This window comes from Centroberyx affinis, unplaced genomic scaffold (assembly GCF_046629955.1).
Source record: "Centroberyx affinis isolate AG114_WGS23_722 - 3 ecotype Tasmania unplaced genomic scaffold, CSIRO-AGI_Caff_v1 ptg000960l_1, whole genome shotgun sequence".
Classification (NCBI taxonomy): Eukaryota; Metazoa; Chordata; class Actinopteri; order Beryciformes; family Berycidae; genus Centroberyx; species Centroberyx affinis.
The window spans coordinates 180,360-198,272 of record NW_027279532.1 but is presented as its reverse complement, the minus strand read 5'-3'; the positions used below and the strand labels follow the sequence as shown (position 1 = coordinate 198,272).

The 17,913-nt window shown below is 44.8% G+C and overlaps 1 protein-coding gene across 1 annotated transcript; it reads right to left on the bottom strand.

Moving 5' to 3' along the window:
- Positions 1 to 600: 600 nt before the first annotated feature.
- Positions 601 to 6,878, bottom strand: LOC139646208 (alpha-tectorin-like). Its single transcript, XM_071522151.1, has 10 exons — positions 6,815 to 6,878; positions 6,506 to 6,645; positions 6,048 to 6,335; positions 5,272 to 5,409; positions 5,007 to 5,172; positions 4,001 to 4,413; positions 2,851 to 3,421; positions 2,016 to 2,626; positions 1,351 to 1,921; positions 601 to 1,244 (listed from the first exon to the last, which is right to left on the bottom strand). The coding sequence occupies exons 1-10, from the start codon at positions 6,876 to 6,878 to the stop codon at positions 601 to 603; spliced, it is 3,606 nt and encodes a 1,201-aa protein (XP_071378252.1).
- Between the last annotated feature and the right edge of the window lie 11,035 nt (positions 6,879 to 17,913).

Below are 17,913 nucleotides of genomic sequence, written 5' to 3'. Positions count from 1 at the left end.
TTTATGACTAACAATATGTATATGCACTCTTGCATTTCTTTGTGTTTCTCATGTAATCAAAATGTATGTATATGAGAGATAGAGCATATGAGAGAGAGAGAGAGAGAGCAAGAGAGAGAGAAAGAGAGAAAGAAAGAGAAAGGGAAAATGTGTGGGTGTGCGCAAGTGTGTGTCTGGGGATATGAGTGTTGGATTATGTGTGTGTGTGTGTGTGTGATTTCTGGTTCTCCTCAGATCTTTGAGTCAGTTTGTGAACCCATTCCAAATGTCGCTCAGGGTCAGGGTTTTGTCTGAGCCAAATCCAGCCTGATAAAAGATGCCCATTGAAATCAGATCCACCTTAAGCCAATCAAAGAGGAATTCACCCTCTGCCTGGTTATTCTATCGGCTTGATTAGAAATAACTTGCCCTCACGTATACAACAACTACGACCTTCATGGGTCATGCAAGAAATGAGTATTAACATGAAATATGTGTCAAATCTCATAACAAATTACTGTGGACTTCTGACACATCTTGTGATCGCCTGGCACATTCCTTATTCCAGGTATTCTCTGAGGTGAAAACAATATAAAATTATGACTGCTTTTGTTTACCCCTTCATGCACTCACCGTTACAGTGTTTTTGTAGCTTCGTGACACTTCAATCTCATAATCGTAGACCTCCAGGACAAAGCCCCTCACCCAAATCGCCTGGCCTGTGTCCCTTTCCTCATTACGAGCTGCCAATTTGAATCGAGGAAAGACACCAGAACCTCCAGCGATTGTGGCGTGGTCCTCTCCAGCACAGGCGGTGGTGGCCATCCTCAGAGTACAAGAGCTCTGCAGCTCAAATGGTACGCCACCAAAGGGCAGAAAGTGTCCATAACCAGCTGCCACACATAGGGCCTCAGTTCGCGGCTGGCAGACATACAGGCCATCGCTCTCCTGGCAGTACTCCTCAGGGTGGCAGGGTGCAAGCTGACAGTATACACTGTTGTCGGAGCCGTTGCAGTAGCAGCGCTCCTGGCACTCCCAGTCACTCCAGAAAGTCTGATTGGTGGCCAGCTGGCGCCCATGACTCATGCAGCCACAGTCGCTGCGAGCCACACACAGGCTGTCCCGCAACGCAAAGCCTTCCTCACACTGGCACCCCTCCTGGCATGGCAGAGGACATGGCTCCACGGGGTCGTCCAGGTTGGCACAGGTCAGAGGGCAGGCGTTGGTACATTCATCAAAATGACTGTTCGGTGGACAGGGCAGGGCTGTGAGAGAGACAGAAAAAAGAGATAAGAAAAATGAATAAAGAACGAATGCCAAAGACCACATCGACAGTATAGATCATTTTACAGTAGAAGTAGATCTACTCACGGCAGTTGGTGGCACTCCTCCAGGAGGCCAGGCCGACTTGGGCATCCTGACAGGCGGAGGCATAAGCCTGCAGCGAAGAACATAGAGCTGAACGGTTGCCCTCCCTTACGCACATGTTATACAGGCAGTTCCTGAAGAATGGCGAGGGGTTGACCGCTGTATGACATGCCAGGAAGGAACTATTCCCCGGGTCGTTGATGTTACCACACATCCAGGGACTCTGGTAGAGACGCAGGTCTGTGCACATTCGATAAAGGTCGTCGCAGTCGCCGTTACAGGTGAGGTCATCCGCGATGGCCCGCCAGCCCTCGGTGAACTGTTCGGTGGACTCGGCCAGACGTCCGTTCGGGAGGCGGAGGTCATCGGTGGCGTTGCTGTTGAAGACGCCACACAGACCGCAAGTGACATTGTAGAAGAGGGTGGAGAGGGAGATGTTGAGGAATCCCTGGCGGGTATAGTGGACACGGAGCAGACCGCTGGCCTCCACCACTGTGGCATTGCCCGGTGCTTTGTAGATCATCATTGTCTCCATGGGGTGGACATACGGGAGCGCCACTGGTTCACCGTTCAGCTGGAGGGCAAAAAGGTGTCAGTAACCACAGACAATCAGCAGCTGGGTTAAGCCCCATAACAAAAGACTTTTGCCCTGTAGAGAATGTACTAACCTTCACTGTATCAAAATCCAACCCTCCCATCTGAGCCTCCACGTGAGCCACCCTAACTATCACAGGTCTCTTCCAATTGGGGCCTTTGTTCACCAGCCGCCTGCCTATCTTCACCTCCACGTTTGTCCCATTCACTGGCACTGGACCACACAACTTCAGCAGATAGTAGGAGCTGTCATCTGGGAAGGGCAGGACGGCGCCATCAAAGGTGGATGTCACCGTGTTCTGGGTGACTGAACACACTCCCTCCTTCCGAGGGTAGCAACCCAGTAAGCCCACCTCCGCCACACACACCTCGCCCTCCTTACAGGAGTCATTGAAGCAGGAGACTTCCCCTTCGGGCCCGCAGATGCAGCGGAGGGTGCATTCGCCTCCTTGACCATTGGAGTTTGCCCAGAAGGTTTCATTAAGGGGGTAGTAGAGGCCATTATGCTCGCAGCCGCAGTCTTCACGTAGTACGCAGCGGCTGCCACTGAGGACGTAGCCTGGGTCACACTGGCAGCCCTCAATGCAAGGGTGGGCACAGTACAGGGCAGAGGTGAGGTCTGAGCAGGAGGCGGGGCAGGCGCTTGTGCACACCTGGTAGCGGCTAAACTCTGGACATGTCAACGCTAAGAGCAAGTAAGAGAGAAGAAATGGCGTCAAATCCTCAAACATAGCCATGTAAATTACTGTGTAAGTTGAAGGATCTGTTTAGACCCACTGGAACTTAAAGTTGCTATGTGTAGCATTTTAACATCAAATAAATCATTAGCACATTCATTTGAAGACATTAGTATAGAGTTAAAATGCTACACATGGCACCGTTAATCAAGCACATTATCACAGAACTCACCACAGAAGGTGCGAGATCTCCAGGATCGTATAGTGACGCCCAGGGCCTGGCAGGCCAGAGCATAGGCCTGGATGGCCTGGCAGAGTGTGGTGATGTTATCCCTGTTGCTGCACATGTCATATACACAGCTATAGACAAAGGCTGTAGGGTCCACTACAGCTCTACAGTCCCTAAAAGGTCCATCAGTTTTATTGATGAGGCCACAGTAGTCAGGGCGAAAGTAAAAGGCTTCAGTAACTGGGTCACATACGCTACAGTTGTGGGCGCAGCCGTCTGTACACCTCCAGTCTGGGTCTTCTGCTCGCCAGCTACCGCCTAACTCCACCACACTCTCTGCCAGTGACCCGTCAGGCAGCACAGGGTCATCAGCAGGGTCATCATTATAGTTACCACAAAGACCACAAGTGTTGTTGAAGTAGGAACTGGGTAAGGAGATAGATGCGTAGTGTTGGCCATCATAGGTTACCAAGAGTCCAAAGTCTGTTTCTAAGGCAACAGCAACCCCGGACTGGTACACCCTGATAGCACCAAGCTGGAGTTGGACTGGCAAGGTCTTCATCAGTCCATCCACCTAGAGTAGCAGTGGGAAATTCAGAACAGGGACAATGGATGAATGTACAAAAATGTTAAGTTTTGTCAACATAATGACAATGGAGACATTTTCACGTTCTTGCTTCCCCTATATCACGACAAAAACCAACATGTTTCCTGGGTGTCAGACTGCGGAAAATGCCTAAAATTCAGGTATAAATGTACCCAAGATGCACTGAAGATCCGATCATCCAGACCCCCTCCAGAGGTGGTCAGAGACATATTTGGCCACATTAATAACAAGGTGTAAATGCAGTGGGTCTCCAATGCACATACAGGAGCTACATAAATGGAAATACACTTTCGTGCAAAGATCCAACCAGGAAGCACACACAAATCAAATAGGCGGCAGGCAGCTCTGATAGTAACATATCCTGACGATCCATTTTTGGATCATGGGTTGAGAAACAAGCGAGACAAGGAGTGCGTGACAATCTGGTATACCGGAGATCCATTTTAATACCAGGTGTAAATATAATCCAGTTTAACCATATCTAGACACAATACGTATTCGAGATGCATATTAATGCCAGGTGTAAAGTGGGCCGTAGACTCTCACCTGAACCATTCCCAAACTGCCCTTGGGCAGCGTAACTCGATGACCGTACACATCCACCGTGACGTCCCTGAGCCAGGAAACAGCAGCGACCCCGCGGTTCTCATTTTTGGCCTCGACACTGAAGAAAGGCAGCCCTGCCACCTCCCAGCAAGGCCGCGCCAGCAGGTACGAGCAGGTTCCCTGGAAGTGGTAGAGGAAGCCATCGAAGGTGTGGTAATGAGGGTCACCGAACACCACGCAAGTGCTAGTGCGGGTCGGCTGGCAGTAGAAGGCCCCCTCCTGCTGCTCGCAGGTCTCCAGCTGCCCACATGGAACCTCTTGGCAGAGCACCTCGTTGTCCATATCTAGACACCGGCATCGCTGTGAACACTGATCAGACAGCCAAAAGATTTCGCCTCTTCTGTAATAACGCCCTGGAGAGGATATGAGAAAGATGGACACACATAATAGACATTAACAATTACAAGTACAGTTAGACAGATTAAGACCTTGGGTGTCTACATCAGTGATTCTCAACCTTTTTCATATCAAGGACCCCTAATTTAGTCCACATTAGAGCCACGGACCCCCACTTGATAAGTTTCTCGGACCCAAATATGAGAATATTTTTATTGATATATGATTTTGTCCAGAATTCCATGACTATCTGTATTGTAGGTAGAGACATAACAGAGAAACTATGATCAAAACAGTCATTCTTCTACATTCTCTAATTGTCTTAACTTCTTGTAAATGAAATAATGGTGAAGTTTAACAATTCATCAATTTGCTGGGGACCCCCTGGAACCCCCTCAAGGACCCCTGGTGGTCCTCGGACCCCACGTTGAGAACCACTGGTCTACATGATAAAACTTTTACAGTCTAGAACCCCAATATTTCAGCAACATAAAGTAATATAGAATGATAAACCAAGGAATAACTATTTTTAAAATCTATGTAGAGTTAGTTAAATTGCATTTTCATATTAGTGTTTGTTGAATAAAGTAAAAATAAAATTTGAATTTACCATTGTAGCTGCAGCCATTGGCAGGATCTATCAGTTCAGTGTCTATACGGAAGAACCAGCGACCAGGAAGATTGACATTGGTTGTCTGTTCCATGTTCACTACATCATTTGACCGTGACCCTGGCAGGTTGAAGAAGTGGCCAATGTCTCCACCATTGAAACCTGACTGAAAAGGGGAAAGGTGTGAGGGATGTGAGGTGAAATGTTTATCATTCATTTCTTCCATTGCAGAAAATGATGAGTGGTCTATTAAGTCATAGAATACCTGAGCTGTGGTCCCACCCAATCCTGTCAAAGGATCTCCACCACTGGCTGTCCCTGTGCTCCATGTGATTTCTCCATAGTTGAACATAGAGAAGAATGTCACACCATCTGAGATGAGTACAGACTGGAATGTGTTCACCTTTTAATAAAAATAAGAGAATAAGAATAGTTTTACCAAGGCAAAAATGAGGAAATGCACCCTATCAAAACAAAATAAAAACTACAATCTTTGAGAAGTAAGTTGCATTTGAGAACCCGGTTCTCAAGAACACAAGAACCCTATATCCACTGACTTGATGGAATATTAAAGCTGCACTAGACAAGATGTTTATGTAAAAATACAACCGTCTTATCAGCCTAAATCAAGGAAGTGGGGCTGCAACAGAGAAGAGCGTCCCATCCTCCCTAATTGAGATGTTGATTCGCCCTATTTGCCCAAAATGATCACTGGTGTCAGCAATGGACAATGGCGTGAAATCTTCTCCAAGGGTGAAAAAAAAAAAAATCCAAAAGTGTCTCCTAAACCGCAGAAACGAGCGCTGCGTCCAGAGAAAGCTGGACTCACCACCACCTCCACCCCCACCAGATACTAAGAAGACATTTCGTTCACTGACGTCTCCTTTAAAGGATTTCTGGGCGATGAAGTGCTCGTTACCTCTCGCTGCCATTTGGGGACACCAACGTGCGAAGTTGCCTAGTGCAAGCCTTAACAATGAAAGAGATCAGGTACCAGTTTCTCACCACCTAACTGTGTGAAAGTAGGGTTTTGTACTTTACCGGGGTTGTCTGGCTGCCTCCGTAGAAGGTGACCTGGTGCCATGTTGCAATAAAAACCCAGGTGGCTGTGAAGGTGGGCATGTTTTTGAAGTACTTCCGGACATCTTGTGTTGCCCGCTCCAGTATTACTGGGTCGGTGGACTCTCGGTAGTACACGTCTCCCCGGATGCCGTTGTGCACGTCTGCCCAAAGCGGGGCAATGAATGATCTGCTGTCACTCAGGGGAAAGGCCTCTGGTGTGAACTGGCTAACTTGCACATGGAAGGAGATCACACCATTGTTGTTGACCTGTGAACAGAAAGGAAAGGATTGGTGTATTTATATATATATATATTGTATTTTATATTATAATGAATATGCCTCAGGTGAAAAACATGCTAAGTGGATGGTTGATGGATTTCTTTTCATTTAATGATAATGCAGTTAATGGTGACACAACGGCTTTGATGAAGGCTTACATAGATGGTACGGTAGGGGACATTGAAGAAAATGAATGGGATGAGCAGAGTAATTTCTGGAGAACTCCCATCATCCATCTTGGGGGTCTCTAGATCCCTATGGCCGGGTCCGAAGGGGTACAGGATATCCTGAGTACTAGCTAGAGGAGGATGAGGTGAGAGAGTTCATGAGATGGACTTTACTCAACACGAAAGGATGAACGAATTGGCCGTGGATGATGAGCTTCACACGCCATTGCTTGCCAAAAATGTACTGGGTGTTGACAGCATTATTTGGAACATGTTGCTGTAAAGAGAAGTATCTCCTACCTGCTGTCTGTGCAAAGACGCTGAGGAGGTGGAGCAGAATGACTGGATTGCCTGGCCTGACCATCCTAAATGCAAGAAAGAGAAAGAGAGTTGAATGAGAGTTGAATGAGATGAGCGGCCCTATTGACATCGTGATTAACAGGGAGGGGAACCATTTGGCTCCTTGTGATATCACCTCCCCACTTACTGAGTAGCACTATTGGGATCAATCAGAGGGATTAATCTCACAGCAGCTGTCTTTACCTCGTTCATTTTGCTTAAAGCCAGCAGCCGAAATGAGTCATAGGACAACTTCTCATAAAAAAGAATGTTGGACAAAAGTAGAGAGGAGGGAGAGTCATCAAACCAACGTCATGTAACTTCTTTAAGATCAGGCTCCCAGGTCTCCCCTGAGAACCCCTGAAAAGGCCCTATTATGCATGCCAGAACAATGTGTCAGGATCACATTCGCCTTACAGTCCCATGTGAGTGGACAACAGTGGACTAGGGGCCTCTCTGTGCCTTGGTTCCCTGCAGTCGACCCAACTGGCCCACTCCGCTCCAGCGTCTCTGTGTCTGAGGCCGGGAGCTGCTTAGGACCTCATTACCACTTCTGTTTGGGAGCCATCCATGCCTTGTTGGCTAAAGGGAGAGGAGCGTAAACACTGGGGCACTAATGGCTTTAAGTGAGTAGGTTTGAATTGCCAAGGTCTTTGCAGTGGCCCTTAGGGGCTGTTCAGTGCCTGGCTTGGCAAGCGTCCCATTGCCAAACTGGAGTGTACGGCCAAGTTGGCACATGTAGCAGTCACCATATAGCATTCAAAACGTTACTGTTTAATCAGGACTGAAACTTCAAAGGTACAGATATAGTTGCACATTGATGGAATTTAAAAATTCTCCTCGCTCATCACTGTCAACTTGACATTGAGTTGAAAGCGGTCACCAAAGTGGCATAAGACATCACTGCTTTACTGTAATGACTACAGTAAACTAGTAGTGACTAAGTTATATTAGTGCTTTAAAATGTTTCACTATAAAATAAAGTTATAAAAATGGATGTTACTGTTAAACATGATTGGCTGCGTAAACGTCGAATCTGGCCTAGCTTATTAGCTAACCGAAGACCATTGCGTCAAAAATGCTACCATTTTTAGGATTGCGATCATCTGTGTTTCTGAAATGCTGACTCAAGAAATTCAAGCAATGTTTTTTTCAAAATGCATATAGAATATTTTGGAATGAAACCCAACTGTTTTTTAGCGCTGAGGACAAGACACTGCATCTGATGTGTAATATTATAGCGCTGCTGATACATGAGGTATGCGAGGTAAATCGGATACTCCCGTTTCAGATCTCCATGTCATCTCTGTAATGTGTGAAAACTATTCAGCATGATGGTAAATTGTACTCAGGTGTGCCAAGGTTAGTGGGCCCTGGTGAGAGAGGCGCGCTGCGTTGTCGTCACCCTGTCATCATACATTGTCAACAGAAAGATTACTACAATTGCTCTTTTGACTCCTACAGTTCACCATCTTATCTGACAGGCATTTAGTCTGTGCCTTTTAGCAGAGCAATTAAGATAAAGCCCCTGGGACTTAAAAGAACAAGACACCTCAACACTTTTTTCTCTGGGGTCAAAAACTCTTACTGCATCAAGTAGGCATCATCCATTCTGCCACTGCAGCATATACTGAAATTATTACAGTACCAAAATATTCATTGTAATTTGATTTTTGCAGGTGAAACTTGAAAGCGAGGTCATCTCAGAATAAACAATATTCAGTCATGACCTTAAATTCAAAATATTAGTAAATTACCATAACCATTAGCTAAGCAGTGATCTAAACTTGATTCTCGATCCTGATAGGCTGAAATTATTGCAAATGTATTTGCTGGCAACAATAGGCATAGTACAGTGAGGCAACCACTGGAAATCTGCTGATACCTATACCATACCAGATTAACCAATACCATTCATGTTCTCCAAACCAATCATAAATGGGCCTAAATGTGTTGCGACTACACAAAGGTCTGTCTTCCCTGCATCCAAAAGTGATGCGCCTATTAAAGAAAGTTCAAGTTCAAGTTCATTTTATTGCCACATAGCCAGGTAATAAATAAAGAGAGCTGGTAATAAATGGCTTGTGGAGATGATGCACTCACCTGCCTTCAGAAGACGGACATCTAGCACCTCACCAGTCTAACCAGGCAGCCTCCACAGAGCAGTGTCCCATCCAGCAGGGGACCATCCACAGAGGAGTGGTGGCGGCGGTGGTGGTGGTGGTGGGAGGGGGGAAGGGGAGGGAGAGGGGGGTGTAGAAAGAGGCAGAGAGGGGGGGTGGCAGTCACTGAAGTGATGGGAGGAGAAGAGAGCGCGCGAGACAGGGGAGCACCTCTCGTCCAGTTCCAGCTCCACGGGATCACCAGCAGTGGCAAATTGCAGTCCAGAAAACAGCCAAAATCCTTTGCGGCAGCTCTGTGTTGGGTGTTGTAAAAAAAAAAAAAAAAAAATGATGGGACAGGGATCCTTTGGATGAGGAAAAAGTGGAGAGGGTGAAAAAAGGCTCCCGGCTGAAGCTCCGGAAGGAACTTGCCTATAAAAGCAAGCAGGTGCAAACCGGACCTGGGATAGTGTTCAACTTAATCTGAGATCAGTGTTTGGGGAAGGGGGTAGGTGGAGGTGGAGAGGGGAGTCGAGGAGGAGGGACAGTATACGAATCGGAGGAGGAGAGGGAGGGGAAACGAGAATGTGTAGGAAGGAGAAAAGGGGAAGTCGGAGATCCTGGAAATGATGGAGGGACGTCGTAAACCAAAAGAAACGTATTGAATCCAGGTGCATTCTTTCAAGCATGGGAAGGAAAATGTTTAGTACAAAGAGTGTTTCAGATATAAAATGTCAGCCCAATGGACAGGGTCTGAAACTAACACCTGCCAAGTGCCAAATACAAGTAAAAATTAGTCTTTGCTGGATAAGGGTCATAAAACTCTAAATCTGCTCTTGTCTTATTATTGAATATTTCACACAATACTTGAGTCTCTACATGAAATAGAATTTAAAACGGGTAGGGTGACATATTTCTATGCACATGAATCATCTTGGCTGGTAAAAAAAAAAATTATTCTCGACAAGTACATTCTTTTGTCTGCCAGGCCTTGGCAGGTGAAAAGCAGAGTTGATTGCGGACACTGCCATTGAATTAGGCCTCGATTGCCATGCGGACTTTGCCAGAGTCCACTAAAGCTTGGGGCACCTGAGCACTCAAAACCAAAGTACCAGTGTCTCACTCTGGGGCATTTGTGGACAAAAAAAAACAAAAACACACACACACACACACACAGTCTAAAAACCCTGCTTTTCAAGCTCTGAGGTAGGTAGAGTTACAGAATTAACATGAGTCACTTTGGATACACTGAGCGCCCTCTTTTTTTTAATTAGGGACAGCCTCATTTACAAGGATACACAAGGCACTTCATTTCCATAGATCTTCGAGGGATAGCGGTGGGGAAATCTCAGGTGGATCCGCACTGATAGGGTCTGGGAAGGAGAGGGCAGTCAGTTGGGTCTTTGTTACTGCAGGACAGTGGACGTAATTGGAGAGGCGGGAGCAAGACGTGTGAAAGGCTGCAGGACTGGGGGCAGGCCCCGAGCTCCCATTAACCAGTGCCGAGGCTCTCTGCGGAGGCTTCTTTTGTGCCTCCCATGTCTTGTTGTGTAAATGCACACATACTCTTAGCCGACCTGTGAAAGAGAGCGACGCACAAAGAGGGACAAAAAAAAATCGACAGCCGCAGGTGACCTACTGGGCCAAGGTTCGTTGGTGGTTTGGGAAATGTCGAGGATGGAGAAGTGGGAAAGAGGGAGATGGGGTGATACGCCGGATTTCTCGCACTTGGAACTCCTCCTCTCCCATTCACTGGCACTCTTAAACATTTCATTAGGCGCTGAGAACATGATAGGGGAAAGGATAACGGTCCATATCGCTCTCCGTCTTGTTTCTATCTTTTCAATACTTGGCATGTCAACTTAAAGTGATATTTCCGGTTTGCATACCATTATATACCATGAAAACCGTAGATATTTGGTACTTAGAGTCGATCAAAAAAACATCCATCCAGGTTTTGCATGTTATCTTGAGCTACAAAATGATTTAAAATGCACTTATTTGAATGTCAAAGCCATGGCTGTAGACTCCCATTGAGATAGTGAAAAGTCTGGTCATGGATTGTAAGCATATTTTACACAATTTTTCCACTGAGTCCATTCCTTTTAATTGTGTGTACCTTTATTTGTGACATTTCATCTAAAATCAAAGAAATACAACATCCTTAGAAAAACAGTATGGATGTGGGAAATGTGATGCCAACAAAAAAATGGTGCGGACTGTGTGCAGAAAATCACCAGGAGGTCACAAGATCATTTCGGTGGGTCATGAGAGGATAGTAAACGTATTTTGACTATATTTTTTTGGTGAAATACAGAATAATCTTCATATTAAAGGGTCATGGGTCAAAAAGGTTGAGAACCATTGGTATGAAGATCCACCAGGTCAGGATGAAATGCATGATGTGGTGATGAGGTGGCATAGTACACAGGAACCATCCTAGGTCATGCAGACTTCCGTCGATGCGCAAAGGTTTAGTCCACCGTAAACACAAGTGACCAGAATCTCCTCTGTGATGAACTGTAGGGCGGCTAAGATCAGCTAGTAAGAGAGAAGCTGAGGTCCTTGAAATGGCAGTTCAAAAAGGTGAGAGGGGACAACGAGGCAGAGCTCTGTGGAATCCAAAGGAAGAAGGTTATCACCTCCAGAAAGACGCAGGAGGTGAGAGACAGAGAGGGCCTGGTAGCAGGCTACCTTCATCGCAAACCCCCTTGGGTTCACCAAACACCTGCTTCGGTAGGTAGTGGACACCTCGCTTGATCCAAAGAAGAGATAGAGCCTCTTAACTGTGACACAGCAAGGGAGCAAGACCTGGGGCACTGCTCTGCGTTGACAGAACTGTACCATGTCCAACCACTGCATTCGACAGCATGAAGCCCTGGTGAAAGGAGATCCAGGAGGATGCCAAGGCTGCCACAGCCACAGTTCAGCCCTTGGACCAAACAGAGTGCCTTGCAAGGTGTACACAAGGTGCCTGAAACCTCTGTACTGGTTGTGGAGCATCCACAGGCCAAGCTAGTCCTAGGTTTGCAGAGGATGTCTGCATTTTAAGCAGGTCAGGACCAACTCACTGGCCAGCATCGAAGAATAGATCATTTTCAGTGTTGTTGTGATAAACCAGGATGCAGTGAGCACATAGAAATAGTCATTAAACTGAGAACACAGAAAGGCAAAGGCAAATGAGACCCAGACATGCTATGGCTGGCATTCACCAATTTGTCCATATCATACAAACTTGTGGACAAGTAACTTCTACATTGTCTAAGAATGTTAAAGCTACAATTTGCATTTTTTCTATGTATTGTTAGTCCGACCACCCTCCTCCCCCTCAATTGGTCAAGTTCCCGCCCCAACACTTGTCACTCATCATGAACTGTCTACCTTGAAACAGCATCAAGCCTGAGGCTGAGGCATCCATAGAGCAATCCCTAAAGCAGAAGCAGCAGGCATTCTACAAGTTGCTGTTGCTATGACACCTCTGCTCTACGAACTGAATACATTTCTTCACTCAGAAAACCTCTGCACATTTCATTTTCTCAATTGCCTTTGCTGTTACTGCACTTTCATTTTCATGGTTTGGTGACATTCAGATCCCCTCATTTAAATTGACCTTGTTAAATTCTAAGGGAAAATCCAGTTGGAATGTGCTCATTCACCCTTAGCAAACCCCTGTGCTAATGGTGTGCTATTTTTATGTGCATGCTGGAAAAAACGTTTTGCTTTTGATATCGGTGACCCATTTTGTACTACTGTGCATGAGCGCCAACTTTATTATTAGTGGTCAAAATTTGTGTCATTCACAATGTTTAACAATTTTAATGGATTCCAGTTTGCGTCAGGTGGTTCTTGGCCAGAGTCATCCATTCAGATTGCTGATTGTGCACATCAGCCATTATCCCTTAGTGAACCTTAAAGGCCCCCTATTATGGGTTTTCAAAATGTCCTTTATTTGCAGCATATGACTAAAAACTAGTAGTAAAGACTGTTTAACTACATACAACTCTAAGATATCAACTCCATTCAAACTTTAAATTGTGCAGCTACTTGCTGCGATGTGTGGAATCAATTATGACAACAATATTCCAGATGGTGGCACTGTAACCACTGGTCAAATTAAAATTTCAAAAGGTCAGAACTCTGCAAAATTGCTGTAACCGATTTTTGATATTTTTTATTGTTTGGCTGTTCCTAAACAATGAAGTTACTAGCATTTGTGGCCCATAACAAAATGGGTCATAACTGCATGGTAGTTTGTCCAATCATCATTAAACTTGGTACACATGTAGTCGTCGGAGTGTACTGTAAACATCTAGCCAATTTTAAATCAGCTGATAGCAGGCACCACAAATGACGAACAGTAAAATCTCAGAATCTGATTTACCAAATGTTCTGAAAACTGGTGTACATGTTCGAGGGCCAAGTTTTAGTCTGTATATGAAATAAATGCGGTTGTGATTGGTCGGTGTATATATATATGTATGTATGTATAGTGTTTTATAAATCCATTTCCTGTGAGATGCTATATGCTACAAACCTAAAGCGTTGCACAAGAATTGTTAATTGCTGTCCCAGCAAATATGACAATAATATGAAAAATGGTGACCAATCAATTGTGTTTTCAGTTAATTGGTGTCTATTTGTTTACATATCTGTGTGTGTGTGTGTGTGTGTGTGTTTTAGGCATATAAGCATGTATGTCAGTTGCATATATGTGTTTGTGTCTTTACTGATGCAAATCCATGTGCTATCAACTAGCCCACACAGTTTAAGGTGAAACTGTAATGTCAAGTTACATTCATAATTTACAGTACCTCATTCTCTCATATGAGCGGTGGAACCGTTTTTGTGCCGTCCTCTACTCCCTCTGCATGCCTGACCCCTATAAAAGCATATTCACTTCAAGAGCAAAAGGCTGACAAGATCATTGGACATCAACGCTGTTTGGCTTCCTTACATTCACATGAGGGGAAACTGAGTTATACAGATTTTTGATGCTGCTGCCACCAGAAAGTAATAAGTAGCCTAAAGTAATAACATTACGTTTGAAATGAGTAAGGAGTAATATATTACTTTTTTGAATAATAAGAAGAAGGAGATGAGGAGGAAGAAGACCTTTGGCTGTCAAAGTCATCCATAATGATGTTACAAAATTATACTAACTAGAGGTAATTTGAAGACGTTATAGAGTTACATTAAATGAGTATACTGAAAAATAAAAAGTTTTGTACTAAAATTAAATTTATTTAAATCAATTTATGTGATGCTGCATGTATTTCCCTGTGGTGAATTTAAATAGCCCATGACATTCCATACAACACTTGCTCCACCTGAACTTTAAAGGAATAGTTCATCCAAAAATGATCACCCAAGTTGTTTTGGAGAAGGCTGCTACCAAGTTGTGCTGGCAACCTCCCTGTGTGTTATATGGACTAACACATTTCACCTGTGTTTCATTTGGCATGAGGGTGAGTAGATGATGACAGAATTTTCATTTTTGGGTGAACTATTCCTTTAAAGGGGCATCAAGTCAGCGACCAGTAGGAATTGCAAACACATTGACAGCTCTCTGGTACAGCTTGGTGGCCTGTAAGTGACACAAACAATAAAGTCACATTTTCACAATAGAGATGAGTAGGCTAGCTAATCAGAGCAGAGATCCACTTTTCAGCAAGGCTTTTTAGTAGCTGAAATGTGTTGCGATGAGCGCTGAGCAGTTCAAAATGACAGTGTGATCCAGAAATCTCAGCACCTAATCCTTGGGTCATTGGTATTGGTCATTTTGTGCTACGGGCCAGGAAAAATTACTTATTGCACCTTTAAATTTTTGCAAGAAATAGAAACAAAATGACATCAATAGTTGGTGTGCAACAGGAGGGTACTGTGTGGGAACAGGGTCAGAGTATCCAGCATCACAAGTTCTGGGGAATCCATCAAGCTTGACCTTCACAAAGAAGGTCCTGGACCGGATTCCCGGCGAGCTCTGTTCGCCAGTCACCCAATCCGCAGAGTGGGCCGCTCTAATTCAACCCTCAAACCTTCCCCCCTATGCCCAGCAGTTGGCCTTGCCCTGCCCTCCTCTCCTGCCTCTCCATTCACAATGTCGAATCTCCTTCTGGTAACCCAAACCATCTTACCCCAATGACTCCTTCACCTGCGCGTACAATAGGCCTTGTTCAGCCCTCCCTGCCCTCAATCCCACTTCATAATGCAATGGGGCAGATCAGGATACCCTGCTACCCGGCCAGGTCTTGCGTATGGAACAAGGCGTTAGGTGCGATGGAGACGGTCCAGCCCCATCCATCTCCCGACCTCGGTCTGACCTCGTGTTAGCGAATATCTCCAAGCTCAGTGACACCATTTAGGCTACAGCCAAGATGTGGCAATGATCCGTTTGTGGAGCTGAATTGGGTCCACAGCTAGATCAGGTCCGCATGGAAGCTGTAGTGACTTTTGAGGATGGCTTGTCTACGCCTGAGTGGTCAAGAAATCCACTCAGTTTAAGACTGATGTATTGTGTTTTCCTCCAACTCAGTGAGTTACAATGCCAGTGTTCAATTGCTTGGACTCTGTTACTGTAAAGCATTTCGGATGAAAGCGTCCACCAAATGCCAACAGTGTACATCAGCTAGTCAATTTGTTGAATCTGGGAATATCGCAAATGTGTATTTAGGTATATGTGGAGTAATTTCAGGTGTCCATTGACCCTGGCTACACTAGTAGGTAGGGTTATTCAAATAATCCCCATACCCATCCATCTCCCTCCTTCCCTATAGTTAGTTAGTTAGTTTATTTTTATTTCTGTGTCATGCCAAACATCTGGCCCATCCCACATGGGATTACAGGACACCACCATTTTACAAAACATACATCTTCCGGTGATACATATAAGAGCAAAAAATAAATAAATAAATAAATTACCACATTATAAAGTACTACTATATTCTGTCAAATAACATATTTGAAATGATAGGTTTCAAATGAACAATACACTGAAAAGAACTAATACAAACTTACAGTTTATCTTGAGAAATCTTTCTCAATCTTTGTGCATCATCCATATTTACAAAATCAATAGACAAAGACCCTATAACTGATCAGTGCCTTTTCATTATAACAATTTACAGGTGCTACAATTAGCATCAATAAATCATTACCAATCATTAATTTACATTAGTATAATTACTGTAAATAAATGGTCTCATTTGTTTACTGTAATTACACCAATCACAATTAATTTGACACTGATGCTACATAAAGCACCTTGACGTCATAAAAATAGTCAATATACCAACAAGAAATGGAGAACCGCTGTCACATCTACAGCATTCTCCTATCCTTGTTATTCAAATCAAATCAAATTACTGAAGCACTTTTAACAAACAGGTCTGTCAAGGACCTCTAATTTAGACCACATTAGGGCCACAGACCCCCATTTGATGAGATTTTATCTCTTGAACCCAAATCTGATAATATTTTTACTGTTCAATATGATTTTGTCCAGAATTCCATGACTATCTGTATTGTAGGTAGAGAGATAACAGTGAAACTACGATCAAAATAATCATTATCCTACATTCTCTAATTGTGTTAACTTTGTCATCATTTTGCTGGGGACCCCCTAGAATCCCTTCAAGGACCCCTGGTGCTCCCCGGACCCCACGTTGAGCACCACTGATTTAGAGAATAATGGACATAAATACAGACGACAACAAGAGAGAGCAAAACACATCTTGAATTGTAAGATGAAGCCAGTGCATGTGTTTGTCAGTGAGAGCACAAAGGGAATGGAGTGGCTAGTATAGTAGGAGTTAAGGTATAGACTGTAGGCTGAACTATATAAATGGGTATTGATTGTGGACTTAAAGGAATAGTTCACCCAAAAATGAAAATTCTGTCATCATCTCCTCCCCCTCATGCCAGTTGAAACACAGGTGAAGTTTGTCCATATAACACACAGGGAGGCTGCCAGCACAACTCCATAGCAGCCTTCTCCAAAACAACTGAAGTCAGTGGGGACCAGTTCTTCAGAGTTCCAAAAAGACCTACAGTATATTTACACCATCATTTAGTGCAAATCTTAACTACAGCGGATTGATTTGCAACAAATAATGGTGTATAGGTCTTTCTATTCACAGTGTGATTGTTTGGCTGTTTTTGTTTTGGAACTCTAAAGAACAGGTCCCCATTGACTTCAGTTGTTTTGGAGAAGGCTGCTACCAAGTTGTGCTGGCAACCTCCCTGTGTGTTATATGGACTAACAAATTTCACCTGTGTTTCATTTGGGTGAGTAGATGATGACAGAGTTTTCATTTTTGGGTGAACTATTCCTTTAAGGGAATAAATGATATCAGATCTAAATTCAATGGCACAACATTAGACAAGACTTCAAACTCGCAAACTCTACACCTGAAGGGGATTTCCATTGCCCCAAACCGCAGAAGAAGCCAAGGCATGACATCATGACACCCGCACATCAACACAGACTGAATTTGCATAACCCTTGAAGCCAGCTCCATACGATCCCCATGAAAGACGTGAACGGCACCTCTGCGACCAATCTGAACCTCCTAAACCCTGATCTGGGGTCTGTGTTGAGGAGTGGGCGGCGATGGAAGGGGGGTGGGGGCATAGATACCCCCCAACTCCAGATTAGAGCCATGCTGCTGAGTCGAGGAGGAGGAGGAGGAGGAGGGAAAAGAAGAGGGAATGCCCCAGAAACACAACACCGCCTGACACGTATGGAATGAAACTCTTTTGCGGCTCGGCTGAAAACGCGGCTGCCAGAAAGCGAGCAGATCTGCAGGGTCCCGTCTTCTGCACAGCCAAGCATTCAGCCTATGAAACGGAGCCGCGGGGACCAGTCACGTGTCGCCGAGTAACCGGAGGGGACTCTGTCGCCGAGTCGCCCCGCTCCATACCTTGAGGAACCCACGATGACTTTGAAAAAGGCCTCTAGTG

Bases quoted from the DNA above. Each gene is read 5' to 3' on its own strand.
- LOC139646208 (XM_071522151.1), bottom strand. From the start codon at position 6,878: ATGGTCAGGCCAGGCAATCCAGTCATTCTGCTCCACCTCCTCAGCGTC. The intron at 6,336-6,505 runs GTAAGCCTTCAT...TTCTGTTCACAG, and splicing joins TCCCCTACCGTACCATCTAT to GTCAACAACAATGGTGTGAT. The intron at 5,173-5,271 runs GTATTCTATGAC...TCCCCTTTTCAG, and splicing joins TGGGTGGGACCACAGCTCAG to TCAGGTTTCAATGGTGGAGA.